This window comes from Mobula birostris, chromosome 10, assembly GCF_030028105.1.
Source record: "Mobula birostris isolate sMobBir1 chromosome 10, sMobBir1.hap1, whole genome shotgun sequence".
In the NCBI taxonomy this organism is placed as follows: Eukaryota; Metazoa; Chordata; class Chondrichthyes; order Myliobatiformes; family Myliobatidae; genus Mobula; species Mobula birostris.
This window is the reverse complement of record NC_092379.1, coordinates 17961593-17977842: the sequence shown is the minus strand read 5'-3', so window position 1 is coordinate 17977842 and position 16250 is coordinate 17961593. Positions and strand designations below refer to the sequence as shown.

At 50.9% G+C, this 16250-nt stretch overlaps 1 protein-coding gene across 2 annotated transcripts in view; it reads left to right on the top strand.

The window, feature by feature from the left end:
- Positions 1-5: 5 nt before the first annotated feature.
- The window catches only part of rabggta (Rab geranylgeranyltransferase subunit alpha), a 35298-nt gene continuing 19053 nt past the window's right edge, over positions 6-16250 (top strand). The window contains exons 1-6 of one of the 2 annotated variants that reach the window (XM_072270007.1): positions 6-92; positions 13272-13310; positions 13770-13808; positions 15401-15511; positions 15759-15883; positions 16042-16229. In XM_072270007.1, the coding sequence (XP_072126108.1) occupies positions 13308-13310; positions 13770-13808; positions 15401-15511; positions 15759-15883; positions 16042-16229 (466 nt within the window). In that variant the 5' untranslated portion in view covers positions 6-92; positions 13272-13307. The remainder of the gene's footprint in view (positions 93-13271; positions 13311-13769; positions 13809-15400; positions 15512-15758; positions 15884-16041; positions 16230-16250) is intronic. The other variant, XM_072270008.1, reaches the window with a different exon arrangement.

Genomic DNA, 16250 nt, shown 5'->3' with positions numbered 1-16250 from the left:
CAAGCTGCTAGTGGTAGAGTCGGGAGGCCGATCCTGGAACCGGTCGGAGTGAAAGATACAGGCGACCTACGTCACCGGGAAAAGGATACAAGGTAACAGGGAGTGGCGGCGTCCGGGGACGGGGGAGAGGGGGATAGCGGGAAGAGTGGAAAGGGACGGGAATGGAAGGAAGAGAGGTGGGGAGAATGGATTCCCCATTTCCCCCACAGGTGCTGCCTGACCTGCTGAGTTATCCCGGACGGCTGTGGACTTTGGATTCTGGAGGGGTGTGGGGAATGGATAGTTGACGTTTCGGGCGAGACCCTTCACTTGCAATCATCTGAGTTCCTCTGGCCCAGATTCCAGCCTCTGCACTCCGCTTTCGTTTTAGACAGCGCCCACAGGTTCGCCCTACCGGTGCCTCTGATAATCTCATCGATTTCCATAAGGAATCCCCGTCAGACGCCCGACGCTCCCGGAAAACAATCCCCTTCCTTCCAATCTTCATCGGGCAGACAGTCATAGAATCTCTTCCCTCACTTTGGGAATATCAAATACGAGAGGGCAGAGGTTTAAGGTGAGGGGCGAGATTGTTACCCCAAAGAGCCGTTTGGTGGCATCAGTGGACCGCTAGGGGTGTTAGTGGATGAAGCTAGACACAAGAGCGTGCTCTATTTATGCCCCTGATAATCTTGTAAACCTCTACCAGGATTCCCCTCCCCAGCTCCAGAGAAAACAAGCCCAGTCTGTCCAGTCTCTCCCCGTGGCTTCTACTCTCTTAATCCAGGCAGCATCCTGCTGGGCCTCTCCAAGCCCCCACACCCCTCCTGTAATGGAGCAACCAGAACTGCGCACAACACTCCCAAGTGTGGTCTAACCAAGCTTTGTCCAGCTGCAGTCTGAACTCCCAACTTTTATACTCGATGGCCTGACCAATAAAGGCAAATGTGCCACACGCTGCCTTTACTGCCTTATCTAATTGTGTAGCCACTTACAGGGTGCTGTGAGCATGAATCCCAAGATCCCTCTGTACGTTAATGTGGTTAAGGGTCCTGCCGTTAACTGTGTACCATCCCTTTACATTTGATCTTCTGTCGTGTACAATTCAGTTAGGTCTTCTGTCATACAGAAACAAATGACAGCAAATTCAGAGTGGATCAAGTTGTGGGCGCATTTTATTTTTTACTTGTAAGGGAAGTCTTCCTCCACGCGTTATCGTCTGGAAAATAGCTTCAATCTTGTAGCTCGAACAGACCACTTTTATACTTCTTACAGATAACAGAAATTAGGGTTGTTCCATAAAGTGTTTTTGGGCTTCCAGCCGGGTACGAGTATCGATCTTAACTTGCGTTTCAATGACGAGCTCTGCCATCTTCATCAGGGATGATGCCTGGGTAAGTCTAGTCCAGTGGTATTTATACCCCCATCGTCCATCCCTTCTGATTGGCTAGTCCTCATCCAATCAGGTTTCCACTCTCCCACCTTGTTTACAGTCGTATTCCAGCTCTTAGAGCGAGACCTTCTTCCTTGTTAAAATTCTTTTCCTCTAGTCTTATTTCAATGACTTTCTCACCAAGGCGGTCCCCAATCCCATTTGACGGCACAAAGCTACAGTGCTGTGCCAATGGCTTTTGGGACCACCTCGTAAAGGAAGCCATTGAAATAAAACCAGAGAAGAATTTTAACAAAGATGAAGTTCTCGCTCCAAGTAAGAACTGGAATTCGATTGTAAACAAGGTGGGAGAGAGGAAACCTGATTGGATGAGGACTAGCCAATCAGAAAGGCTGTACTCTGGGCATATATATACCACTGGACTAGAACTTGCCCAGGGACCACCCTGATGAAGATGGCAGGTTTTCATTGAAATGTCAATTATAATCGACACCTGGACCCGGCTGGAAGCCTGAGAAGAGTTTATTTGTCATTTACAGTGGGAAAGCACCAGATCCTTTTTCTGGTTGTTCCATTCTATAATGGCATTCGTCTAATGTCTCTGGTTCCTGTTATTTATTCTTTAATCAGCCCATTTATCTTCAGAGGCTTCTATCCCATGACAGCTGTGTCCTGTTTTCCTCTGTTGTCAAAACATCCCCCCCCCCCGCACTATAAAACACACACAGTTTCCTACGAGCTGCTATCCAAACCAGCAAAGCACTCTGGGATTACACAGGTTCCATTTCACAAAAGTTATACATTCGTAACAACTTCAGGGTTACAGAAGTATTTCCCCGCTCCCGACGTGTAACACTTGCCCAGATTAAACTCCATCTATTATCTCTCTGCCCACAACTATAACTGATCCATATCCCGTTATTCTTTGGCTGTCTTCCACGTTGTTTCCAGCACCAGCAGGTTTTGTGCCTTCTGCAAACTTAGTCGTCCACACACCTACATTTTCCTCCAAGTTATGGCGCCACTCTCAGTGGGTTCTTTACGTACTGGAGATACCTAATAAAGTTGCCTCTGAGTGTGTCTCACAAGCAACAGGTCCCAGTACTGATCCCTGTGGAACACCACCGGTCCAGCCAGAATTTAAATACCCCTCCCCATTCCACCCCCCGCCCCCAAAGGACCTGTGCTGGCAATTAGATTTAGATTATGAGGACACTCAGGCCTCGTTTATTGTCATTTAGAAATGCATGCATTAAAAAATGATACAATCTTCCTCCGGAATGATATCACAGAAACACAAGACAGACCAAGACTAAAACTGACAAAAACCACGTAATTCTAACATATAGTTACAACAGTGCAAAGCAATACTGTAATTTGATAAAGAGCAGACCCTGGGCATGGTAAAAAAAAAAAGTCTCAAAGACCCGATAGCCCATCATCTCACGCAGACGGTAGAAGGGAGAAACTCTCCCTGCCATGAGCTTCCAGCACCGCAAACTTGCCGATGCAGCATCCTGGAAGCACCCCGACCACAGCCGACTCTGAGTCCGTCCGAAAACTTCGAGCCTCTGACACCGAGCACCATCTCTGCCGAGCGCTTCGACCCTGGCCTCGGCTGCCAAGCAACAGGCAAAGCCGAGGTCTCGGGGCCTTCCCCTCCGGAGATTTTGGATCACACAGTAGTGGCGGCAGCGAAACAGGCGTTTCAGAAGTTCCACCAGGTGTTCCTCCGTGCTCTCACGTCCATCTCCATCAAATCAGAATTGTGCGCAGCCTCCTACTTGGCAGATAACAGCCATTAATCACCGGAGAGGCCGCGTGCGCTGGCAGTGCCTCTGCTTACTAAGGAGTTTGCAAAGATTTTACATCACATCGAAGACTTTGACAAACTTATATAGATATATGGTGGAGAATCTATTGACTGGCTGCGTCACAGCCTGGTATAGAAACACCAATGCCCTTGAACGGAAAATCAGACAGAAAGTAGTGGACATGGCCCAGTCCATCACGGGTAAATTCTTCCCCGCCGTTGAGCACATGTACAAGAAATGATGTGAAAAGAAAGCAGCATCCATTACCAGAGACCCCCACCACCCAGGACATGCTGTCTTCTCGCTGCTGCCATCAGGAAGAAGGTACCCAACCTCACTCGCCCCATCACTGAAATGTTCCCACAACCTATGGACTCACTTTCAAGGACTTTTCATCTCATGTTCTTGATATTTATTTATTCATCATTATTATTTCCTTTTTCGCTTGTATTTGCAGTTTGTTGTCTTTTGTACACTGGTTGAACACCCAGTTGGTGTGGTCTTTCATTAATTTTATTATGATTATTCTATTATGGACTTATGATGGAGAAACATAGAAACATAGAAAATAGGTGCAGGAGTAGGCCATTCGGCCCTTCCAGCCTGCACCGCCATTCAGTATGATCATGGCTGATCATCCAACTCAGAACCCTGTACCTGCCTCCTCACTATACCCCCTGATCCCTTTAGCCACAAGGGCCATATCTAACTCCCTCTTAAGTATAGCCAATGAACTGGCCGCAACTGTTTCCTGTGGCAGAGAATTCCACAGATTCACCACTCTCTGTGTGAAGAAATTTTTCCTCATCTCGGTCCTAAAAGGCTTCCCCTTTATCCTCAGACTGTGACCCCTCGTTCTGGACTTCCCCAACATCGGGAACAATCTTCCTGCATCTAGCCTGTCCAATCCCTTTAGGATTTTATACGTTTCAATAAGATCCCCCCTCAATCTTCTAAATTCCAGAGAGTATAAGCCTAGTCGATCCAGTCTTTCATCATATGAAAGTCCTGCCATCCCAGGAATCAATCTGGTGAACCTTCTTTGTACTCTCTCTATGGCAAGAATGTCTTTCCTCAGATTAGGGGACCGAAACTGCACACAATACTCCAGGTGTGGTCTCACCAAGGCCTTGTACAACTGCAGTAGTACCTCCCTGCTCCGGTACTCGAATCCTCTTGCTATGAATGCCAGCATACCATTCGCCTTTTTCACCGCCTGCTGTACCTGCATGCCCACTTTCAATGACTGGTGTATAATGACACCCAGGTCTCGTTGCACCTCCCTTTTTCCTAATCGGCCACCATTCAGATCATAATCTGTTTTCCTGTTTTTGCCACCAAAGTGGATAACCTCACATTTATCTACATTAAATTGCATTTGCCATGAATTTGCCCACTCACACAACCTATCCAAGTCACCCTGCATCCTCTTAGCATCCTCCTCACAGCTAACACTGCCCCCCAGCTTCACGTCATCCGCAAACTTGGAGATGCTACATTTAATTCCCTCATCTAAGTCATTAATATATATTGTAAACAACTGGGGTCCCAGCACTGAGCCTTGTGGTACCCCACTAGTCACCGCCTGCCATTCTGAAAAGGTCCCGTTTATTCCCACTCTTTGCTTCCTGTCTGCCAACCAATTCTCTATCCACATCAATACCTTACCCCCAATACTGTGTGCTTTAAGTTTGCACACTAATCTCCTGTGTGGGACCTTGTCAAAAGCCTTTTGAAAATCCAAATATACCACATCCACTGGTTCTCCCCTATCCACTCTACTAGTTACATCCTCAAAAAATTCAATGAGATTCGTCAGACATGATTTTCCTTTCACAAATCCATGCTGACTTTGTCCGATGATTTCACCGCTTTCCAAATGTGCTGTTATGAGAATGCAGGGTGACTTGGACAGGTTGGGTGAGTGGGCAGATGCATGGCAGGTGCAGTTTAATGTGGATAAATGTGAGGTTATCCACTTTGGTGGCAAGAACAGGAAGGCAGATTACTATCTGAATGGTGTCAAGTTAGGAAAAGGGGAAGTACAACGAGATCTAGGTGTCCTTGTTCATCAGTCACTGAAAGTAAGCATGCAGGTACAGCAGGCAGTGAAGAAAGCTAATGGCATGTTGGCCTTCATAACAAGGGGAGTTGAGTGTCGGAGCAAAGAGGTCCTTCTGCAGCTGTACAGGGTCCTGGTGAGACCACACCTGGAGTATTGTGTACAGTTCTGGTCTCCAAATTTGAGGAAGGACATTCTAGCTATTGAGAGAGTGCAGTGTAGGTTCACAAGGTTAATTCCCAGGATGGCAGGACTGTCATATGTTGAAAGCAACACTCACAACACGCTGGAGGAACTCAGCAGGTCGGGCAGCATCGGTGGAAATGATGAGTCGATGTTTTGGGCCGGAACCCTTCGTCAGGACTGTAAAGGGAAGGGGCGGAGGCCTGAACTGCTGAGTTCCTCCAGCGTGTTGTGAGTGTTGCTTTGACCCCAGCATCTGCAGATTATTTTGTGTCATATGTTGAAAGATTGGAGCGACTGGGCTTGTATACACCGGAATTTAGAAGGATGAGAGGGGATCTGATTGAAACATGTAAGATTATTAAGGGATTGGACACGCTGGAGGCAGGAAACATGTTCCCGATGTTGGGGGAGTCCAGAACCAGAGGCCACAGTTTAAGAATAAAGGGTAGACCATTTAGAACGCAGTTGAGGAAAATCTTTTTCACACAGAGGGTAGTGGTTCTGTGGATTGTTCTGCCTCAGAAGGCAGTGGAGGCCAATTCTCTGGATTCTTTCAAGAAAGTGTTAGCTAGAGCTCTTAAAGGTAGCGGAGTGAAGGGATATGGGGAGAAGGCAGGAACGGGGTACTGATTGTGGATGATCAGCCATGATCACAGTGAATGGCGATGCTGGCTGGAAGGGCTGAATGGCCTACTCCTGCACCTCTTGTCTATTAATTTTCCTGCCCAGTGATTGGGCAGCGCAGTAGCATGACGCTAAGTTCTGCACTTATTAAACCGCCAGCGACCCGTGCTCAATTCCTCTGCTGTCTCCCCGCAACTGCGTGGGAATTTCCTGGATGCTTTGGTTTCCTTCCACTGTCCTAAGACCTACGGTGCGTTGTGGGCGTCCTATATTGGCGCCGTAAGCGTGGCGACTCGTGAGGGCTGTCCCCCTCCCACCCTGCACTTCCTCGGGCTGTGCTGGTCGTTGGTGCGTTCGACCCCATTCGATATACCACTTGACGAAGACAGCTAATCTCCTCGGGAGCAGTGGCGCACAGAGGGATCTTGCGCTCCGCGTCCACAACTCCCTGCAGGTGGGCACGCAGGATGATAGGGCGGTGTCGGTGGGCACCCATCACACTCGTCTTCATCGTCAGGGAACTCGGCATTAAGTTCATGAGGCCACGGTCGACAGCTGTATAAATCTCTGGTCGGAATCAGGATTGGGTTTAATATCACTGGCACGTATCGTGAAATTTGTTGTCACGTGGCTGCAGTAGAGCTCATAAGCACTGTGAATTACAGTGAGGACATTGTGTGTGTGTATATAAATTAAATAGGTAGTGCAAAAATAGAAATTAAAAAGGTAATTGGTAGTGTTAATGGGTTTAATGTTTATTCAGAAATCTGATGGCAGAAGGGAAGGAGCTGTCCCTGAATCGATGAGAGTGTGCCTTGAGGCTTCTGTACCTCCTTCCCAATGGTAAAAATGACAACAAGGCCTTACCTGGGTGATGAGGTCCTGAATGATGGACGCTGCCTTTTTGAGGCATCGCTCCTTGAAGATGTCCTGGACACTATAGGGGCCAGTGCCCATGATGGAGCTGACTGAGTTTACAACTCTCTGCAGCTTATTTTCATCCTGTGCAGAACCCCCACGCACACAGCTCTCCATCCCAGACAGTGATGCAGCCTGTCCGAATGCTCTCCATGGTACATCGGTAGAAGTCTTTGAGTGTTTTAGTCGACAAGCCAAACCTCCTCAAACTCCTAATGAAATATAGCCACTGTCTCGCCTCCTTTATAGCTGCATCGGTATGTTGGCACCAGGTTAAGTCCTCGGCGGTATCGACACCCAGGGACACTCCCTCCACTTCGGATCCCTCCATCGGGACCGGCGTGGGTTCCCTCGTCCTACCCTTCCTGAAGTCCGCGACGAACTCTGGGGTCTTGCTGGCGTCAAGGCTGCACTCGGAATATTGCATTCAGGACCCTCCCTTCCTCCACTATCAACTCTGCTCTCAAACGCATCTCCCCCATTTCACGTACATCTGCTCTCACTCCATCCTCCCGCCACCCCACCAGGAATAGGGTTCCCCTGGTCCTCACCTACCACCCCACCAGCCTCCGGGTCCAACATATTATTCTCCGTAACTTCCGCCACCTCCAACGGGATCCCACCACTAAGCACATTTTTCCCTTCCCCCCTCTCTCTGCTTTCCGCAGGGATCGCTCCCTACGCGACTCCCTTGTCCATTCGTCCCCCCCATCCCTCCCCACTGATCTCCCTCCTGGCACTTATCCGTGTAAGCGGAACAAGTGCTACACATGCCCTCACACTTCCTCCCTTACCACCATTCAGGGCCCCAGACAGTCCTTCCAGGTGAGGCGACACTTCACCTGTGAGTCGGCTGGGGTGATATACTGCGTCCGGTGCTCCCGATGTGGCCTTTTATATATTGGCGAGACCCAACGCAGACTGGGAGATGGTTTCGCTGAACACCTACGCTCCGTCCGCCAGAGAAAACAGGATCTTCCAGTGGCCACACATTTTAATTCCACGTCCCATTCCCATTCTGACATGTCTATCCACGGCCTCCTCTACTGTAAAGATGAAGCCACACTCAGGTTGGAGGAAAAACACCTTATATTCCGTCTGGGTAGCCTCCAACCTGATGGCATGAACATCGACTTCTCTAACTCCCGCTAAGGCCCCACCTCCCCCTCGTACCCCATCTGTTATTTATTTTTATACACACATTCTTTCTCTCACTCTCCTTTTTCTCCCTCTGTCCCTCTGAATATACCCCTTGCCCATCCTCTGGGTTCCCCCCCCCCCCACCTCCTGTCCCATGATCCTCTCATATCCCCTTTGCCAATCACCTGTCCAGCTCCTGGCTCCATCCCTCCCCCTCCTGTCTTCTCCTATCATTTTGGATCTCCCCCTCCGCCTCCCACTTTCAAATCTCTTACTCACTCTTCCTTCAGTTAGTTCTGACGAAGAGTCTCAGCCTGAAACGTCGACTGTACCTCTTCCTAGAGATGCTGCCTGGCCTGCTGCGTTCACCAGCAACTTTGATGTGTGTTGCTTGAATTTCCAGCACCTGCAGAATTCCTGTTGTTTACAGGAGGGGAGTGGAGGTTTGGAGAGGGTGCGGGGGCTTCACCAGGTTGTTGCCTGGATTAGACAACGTGAACTATTTGGACAAACAAGGCTCCTTTTCTCTGGAGCGGTGGCGGCGGAGAGGTAGACCTGATGTGATCAAAGATCTGGATCGGACAACCCGTCCTCTTCCCCAGAGTGGAAACGACTAATACCAGAGGGCAGGAATTTAGGGCGAGGGGGGAGAAGTTCAAAGGGGATGTGCGGGGCGGACAGTGCTGGGCGCCTGGAGTGTGCTGCAGACACCCCACCCTGCAAAAACTCATTTCAGGGAGGTAGCACCATCAATTTGCGGGAGACTCCCGGAACTTCTGGGAGAGGTGGGATGTCTGGTGTGCTGCCGGGGGAGATGGTGCGGGCAGCTGCAGTGGAGGCTTTTGAGAGGCAAGAGTAGGAATTGAAGGGGTGCAAGCCTTGTGCAAGGGTTTGGAGTACATTCTAGTGATGGGCCGAAGGGCCTGTTCCTGAACTATGTACTCTTCAGCCAGGGGGTGGGAATCATTGCCACAGGCGACTGTGGAAGCCAGGCCGCTGGGTGCGCCCGAGGCGGAGGCTGATAGGTTCTTGCTAAGTCAGGCCGTGCAAGGTGAGGGGCAGAAAGCAGGAGAACGGGGTTAGGAGGGAAACGGAACCGCCAACTGAAGTCCTCTGACTCGGGCACCGCTCCAGCTCTGCCGCATCCTTCTTATCGTGTGGCGGCCAGAAATGCCGCGGTATCCAAGCGTGACCACCACCGGTGATCTGGAGGGTTAGACAAACGCTTACGACCCAGGGAGGAAGGCACGCCAGGCACCTTCTTTACCACCCGATCTAATTGTGCGGCCACTCTCAAAGTTCAAAGTACATTTGCTACCCCGAGGCCCATTTTCTGGCAGGCGATCGCGGCGAAGAGAAAGAAGCAGAATAGAATCAACAAGAAGTTAACACGCGGACAAAGCCTGGCAAACAACCAAGGCGCGAAAGATGACAGATTGCACAAATAAGAAAAGAGAAGCAAAAGAATGAAGAATTAATACTGAGATCATCAGCTGTAGGGCCCTTGAAAGTGAGTTTGTAGGTTGTGGAATCAGTCCAGTGCTGGGGTGAGTGAAGTCTTCCCCTCTGGTCCAGGAGCCTGGTGGTTGAGGGGTAATAACCGTTCCTGAACCTGGTGACGTGGGAGTTGTAGGGGGAGCCCAGGATCCCTCCATAAATCAGTATTCTTCAGCGGCCTCCCATTTGCCATCAGTTGGTAAATTGGTTCGTTACTGTCACATGCAGTGAAAGGTTTGTCTTACATAATGTCCTCACACTGAGGCAGCACAACGTAGAGCAATAGCAGAGCGCAGAGTAAAGCGTTACAGTTCCAGAGAGAGGGCAGACAACATGGTGCAAGGCCACAAGAAGGTAGGTTGTGAGGTCAAGAGTCCATCTTACTGTACTAGGGAACTGTTTAATAGTCTTGTAATGGGGAGGAGGAGGAGGGTAGGATGTTCTGTGACCACTCTCCGCTGAACATCGACGACTCCTCCGTAGAGATCGTTAACAGCACCAAATTTCTTGCTGTTCACGTGGCGGAGAATCTCACCTGGTCCCTCAACACCAGCTCCATAGCAAAGAAAGCCCAGCAGCGTCTCTACTTTCTGCGAAGGCTGAGAAAAGTCCATCTCCCAACCCCCATCCTCACCACATTCTACAGAGGTTGTATTCAGAGCATCCTGAGCAGCTGCATCACTGCCTGGTTCAGAAATTGCATCATCTCGGATCGCAAGACCCTGCAGCGGATAGTGAGGTCAGCTGAGAAGATCATCAGGGTCTCCCTTCCCACCATTACAGACATTTACACCACGCACTGCATCCGTAAAGCAAACACCATTATGAAGGACCACACGCACCCCTCATACAAACTCTTCTCTCTTCTGCAATCTGGCAAAAGGCACCGAAGCGTTCAGGCTCTCACGACCAGACTATGTAACAGTTTCTTCCCCCAAGCCATCAAACTCCTCAATACCCAGAGCCTGGACTGGCACCAACCTATTGCCCTCTACTGTGCCTATTGTCTTGTTTATTATTTATTGTAATGCCTGCACTGTTTTGTGCACTTTATGTAGTCCTGTGTAGGCTTGAAGTCTAGTGTAGTTCTGTGTCGTCTCACATAGTCTAGTGTAGTTTTGTGTTGTTTCACGTAGTCTAATGTAGTTTTGTGTTGTTTCAGGTAGTCTGGTGTAGTTTTGTGTTGTTTCAGGTAGTCTGGTGTGGTTTTGTGTTGTTTCAGGTAGTCTGGTGTGGTTTTGTGTTGTTTCAGGTAGTCTGGTGCGGTTTTGTGTTGTTTCAGGTAGTCTGGTGTGGTTTTGTGTTGTTTCAGGTAGTCTGGTGCGGTTTTGTGTTGTTTCAGGTAGTCTGGTGTGGTTTTGTGTTGTTTCAGGTAGTCTGGTGCGGTTTTGTGTTGTTTCAGGTAGTCTGGTGCGGTTTTGTGTTGTTTCAGGTAGTCTGGTGCGGTTTTGTGTTGTTTCAGGTAGTCTGGTGCGGTTTTGTGTTGTTTCAGGTAGTCTGGTGCGGTTTTGTGTTGTTTCAGGTAGTCTGGTGTGGTTTTGTGTTGTTTCAGGTAGTCTGGTGTAGTTTTGTGTTGTTTCAGGTAGTCTGGTGTGGTTTTGTGTTGTTTCAGGTAGTCTGGTGTGGTTTTGTGTTGTTTCAGGTAGTCTGGTGTAGTTTTGTGTTGTTTCAGGTAGTCTGGTGTGGTTTTGTGTTGTTTCAGGTAGTCTGGTGTGGTTTTGTGTTGTTTCAGGTAGTCTGGTGTGGTTTTGTGTTGTTTCAGGTAGCACCAGGGTCCTGGAGGATCGTTGTTTTGTTTTTACTGTGTACTGTACCAGCAGTTATGGTTGCAATGACAATAAAAGCGACTTGACTTGACTTGACTTGACTTGACTTGAGACTGGTTGTACGTGCTTTTTGGTTTTTGTATCTTTTGCCCAATTTAGTTGGGTGTGTGTGTGGGGGGGTGGTTCTTTGCTGGTTGCTTTTGGGTTTAGGCTGAAACATGTGGTGGCAGGGTGCAGGCCCAGAGCATGTGGGTGTGGTAGGGCCTGGGTCTTAGACCCGATGTTGGGATGATTTTAACGCGGACCAGATGGGTTGAAAAAGTAGGATTTTGGGACTGGAGGTGAGGGTTGGGCCACTTCTGCTCGCTGCTTTGTGATGTTTGCTCCGCTCTCCGCTGAACTCAGGCTGAGGCTGCAGGCCTGCTCCGGGCCTGGTGTCTGAGGGCTCAGTGATGTTTAATGTGCTGAACTGAGGCTGAGGCTGAGGGCCTGGTGTCCGAGGGCTCAGTGATGTTCAATGTGCTGAACTGAGGCTGCAGGCCTGCTCTGGGCCTGGTGTCTGAGGACTCACTGTTGTTCTAAATGCTCTTTGTTTATTGTTATTGTTTGGACAATTTCTTTTTTCTCTCTCTGCACATTGGCTGTTCGTCAGTCTTTCACGGGTCCTTTTGAGGTGTCTTTGTTTTGTGGCTGCCTGTAAGGAGACTAATCTCAAGGTTGTATCATCATTCAGGAGCCTTGCCGTTTGGCATGGGCGATCAGGTCTCTCCATCCAGCACGGTCCCTGACTCTCCGAATTGTCGTCGTTGCCTCCCCTGTTTCTAACCATGATGTTATTCCATCCATCATTTTCATTCTCTGTCTCTGCTTCTTTTTCCATCCAGCTTTCCAGTTGTAACTAAATGTTCTCATGCCTCTCTTCACATGATGTGTCCAAAGAATTTTGATTGCTGTTTTCTGATTTTTTTAAAGTAATGTGTGTTTTGCTTACGTTCTCTGTAGAACCTCTTCGTTGGTTATCCTGTCCGTATATGATATGTGTAGCATTCTTCTGAGGAACCACATCTCTGCTGCGTTGATTCTTTTTTCCATTGCATTTGTGATGGTCCATGACTCGTAGCCGTACAATCCTACTCCAAGATCAATCTAACCCTTCCCTCCTACATAACCCCCCGTTTCTCTATCTATTCAAGAGTTTTGTAAATCTTCCTCATACCTGCCTCTACCACCACCCATGACAGGACGTCCCATGCACCCACCTCTCTGTGTAAAATAAACACTTACTCCAATACTTTCCTCCAATTAAAACCATGCCCCCTCATGGTAGCCATTTCTGCCCTGGGACAAAGTCTCTGGCTGTCCGCTCGATCTATGTCTCATTACATCGTACACCTCCATCAAGTCTCCTCTCTCCCCTTAGCCTTCAAGGAGGAAAGGCCTGGCTCACTCAGCCTTTCCTCATAAGACATGCTCTCTGATCCAGGCAGTATCTGCACCCACATCCTTCCTGTAATGAGGCGGCCATGATTGAATCTGTGGAATTTGTTGCCGTGGGTGGCTGTGGAGGCTGAGTCTTTATGTATATTTAAGGCAGAGGTTGATAGATTCTTGATTAGTCAGGGCATGAAGGGATACGGGGAGAAGGCAGGTTGGGGCTGAGAGGGAAGTTGGATCAGCCATGATGAAATGGCGGAGCAGACTCGGTGGGCCGAATGGCCTGATTCTGCTCCTATATCTTGTGGACTAGACTCTCCAGCTGGGATGCGGCTGCCCTCTGCCTCCCTGGCACCAACGCCCGGATCCCAGGGGGGGTGCGGGGAGGAGGAGGGCGAGGGGTCGAGAGCGATGGCGACGAATTCTGAGGTCTCCCTCTCCCTCTTTCTGTCCTGCAGAGCCAGCGCCTTCATCTCCGCCAGTCTGCTGTCGCCATGGTGAGTCTCGTCACTCAGTCTCGTCCTGCATGTGTTGTTTGTGGAGTTGGTCTCGTCCCTCCTCACCGCCCCCCTCCCTCCCTCCCTCCTCGCTTCGCCCCTACCCCCTCCCTTCATCACCGTCACCACCCCTCCTGCCCTCCCACCTTGCGCCCCCTCCCTCCTCTCCGCCCCTCCCACCCCCTCACTTCCTCCCTTCGACTGCCCCCTCCCTCGACACTACCCCCCCTTCCTACGGTGCTCCGTCCCTCCTCCCTGCTCCTCAACTCCCACCCGCTCTCCTCAGCACGCTTCATCGCCCCCTCCCGCAGCCGTCCCTGGAAGTGAGTGGTGGGGAGGGCGGGGGAAGGAGGAAAACGGAGAGGAGGTGTTTTGGGGGAGGGGGGTGTCCCGGCAGTGATTCACCCCTCCCCCTCTTTCTTTGTTCTTGTGGCTCCTACCCTGACCGGCCTCCCACAGTCGAGCTTTAAGCTGTCAGATCTGCCCTGGGGGGCTCTTGTAAGTCTGCTGGCTCTGGGTGCCTGCACCCTAGGGTCCTGGGGTGCGGGGAGGGAGGGGGTGGGATGGTTCCTGACGCGTATGTCGAGCTGGCTGCTCTCACCTCTGCCCCACTCCCTTGGCTGGATTCTGATCACGGGACAGAGGGTGGGGTGGCGGTGGTTCGGGGGGGGGGTCGGTCTGTTACTGATTCGCTTTGCTTGTGTCAGTGGGGCAGGGGGGTCGCTGCTGTCTCGTCTTTCACTCGCACCACCTCTCCGTCTGTCCTCCTCTGGGTGTGACTGTCGCTGTGTGCATGAGCGAGAGAGTAACAGAATCTGTGTACGTCTACATAGAACATAGAAATCTACAGCACATTACAGGCCATTTGGCTCACAACGTTGTGCCGACCATGTAACCTACTCTAGAAACTGCCTAGAATTTTCCTTCTGCATAACCCGCTATTTAGATTAGATTAGATTATGAGGACACACAGTCCTCTTTTATTGTCATTTAGTAATGCATGCATTAAGAAATGATACAATATTCCTCCAGAATGATATCACAGAAACACAAGACAGACCAAGACTAAAAAAACTGACAGAAACCACGTAATTATAACATATAGTTACAACAGTGCAAAGCAATACCGTAATTTGATAAAGAACAGACCATGGGCACAGTAAAAAAAAGTCTCAAAGTCTCTCGAAAGTCCCATCATCTCACGCAGACAGTAGAAGGAAGAAAAACTCTCCCTGCCATGAATCTCCAGCGCCGCAAACTTGCCGATGCAGCACCCTGGAAGCACCTGACCGCAGCCGACTCTTGAGTCCATCCGAAAACTTCAAGCCTCCGACCAGCCCTCCAGCACTGAGCACCATCTCTGCCGAGCGCTTTGATCCTGGCCCCAGCAACAGGCAATAGGCAAAGCCGAGGATTTGGGGCCTTCCCCTCCGGAGATTCTCAATCGCACAGTAGCAGCGGCAGCGAAGCGGGCATTTCAGAAGTTTCTCCAGATGTTCCTCCGCGCTTCTCACGTCTGTCTCCATCAAATCAGAATTGTGCACGGTACCTACTTAACAAATACAGATATCATTCTGTAGCGGCCGCGCGCGCTGCGTCGCGCTGCCGTCTTCTCCTCCCCCTTCCCCTTATTTTTCTAAGCTGCGTGTACCTATCTAAGAGCCTTTTTAAAAGACCCTATTGTATCCGCCGCCACCACCTTTGCTGGCAGTGCATTGCACACGCCCACCACACTCTGTGTGGAAAAACTTACCCCTGACATCCCCTCGGTACCTTTTTCCAAGCCCCTTAAAACTGTGCCCCCTCGTGTTAGCCGTTTCAGCCCCAGGAAAAAGCCTCTGGCTATCCACACGATCCATGCTGTGTGTGTGTGTGTGTGAGAGAAAGAGGGGGTGTGTGTGAGGAAGATGGTGGGTCGTGGGGTGGTCTGCCCCTGTCTGTATCTCTGTGCATGCCTGTACATGTGCCTGTGTCCGTGTGGGTGGATGGGGTGGGTTTGGCACCTGTGGAGTTGTTCCTCCCCCCCCCCCCCACCGTGTGTCTCCCCAGGGTGGGGGTGTGTGTCTCACCACCCCCTCCCTGGCCCACAGCACGGACGGGTGAAAGTGAAGAGCTCGGCCGAGCAGCAGGAGGCCCAGCGGATAGAGAGAAGCCGCAAACTGGAGGCTTACCGGAAGGCGACCGAGGCCATGCAGAGGAAGGTAGGTCCGGGAGGGGGGTCGGGAGGGGGTGAGGGGAGGGGTAGGGAGATTGATGTGAAGCCGTGGAGGGTGACAGGAGGTAACCGTGGGCAGGAAGGAGGGAGACAGGTGTCTGGACGGGAGTGGCGGTTGTCGCCCTGGCCCCGGGGTGATGGGGTCAAGGATGGTCCGAGAGAGAACCGGGACTGACCTGGGAAAAGTGACCCGGGGCGCTGACACCTCTTCTCCCTCCTTTCCCCCTTCCCAGCGGACAGCTCAGCAGTACGACCAGGAGGCCCTGGAGCTGACGGGACAGATCCTGAGCACCAACCCAGACCTCGCCACCTTCTGGAACATCCGCAGGGAGATCTTCCTGCACATGGAGAAGGAGAAGTGAGTGAGGTCCCCGTCCCCATCCCCCCCAACCATGTCCTCCTTCCCCCAGCACCCTCTCCCTCCCTCCCTCCCTCCGTCACACCCATTTGTTTTTAGTTGTTACCTCAATGGCTGTGAGTGTTTGTCAGTCTGTCTCATTTCTCCCCTCTGCCCAGGTCGGAGGAGGAGTTGAAGAACCTGTACCGGGCTGAGCTAACCTTCCTGGAGAGCTGTCTGCGGGTCAACCCCAAGTCCTACGGCACCTGGCACCATCGGTGCTGGGTTGTGGACCGCCAGCCGGGCACCGACTGGGGCCGTGAGCTCGAGCTGTGTGCCCAGTGCCTACAGCAGGATGAGCGCAACTGTGAGCCACCGTCCCCTGACC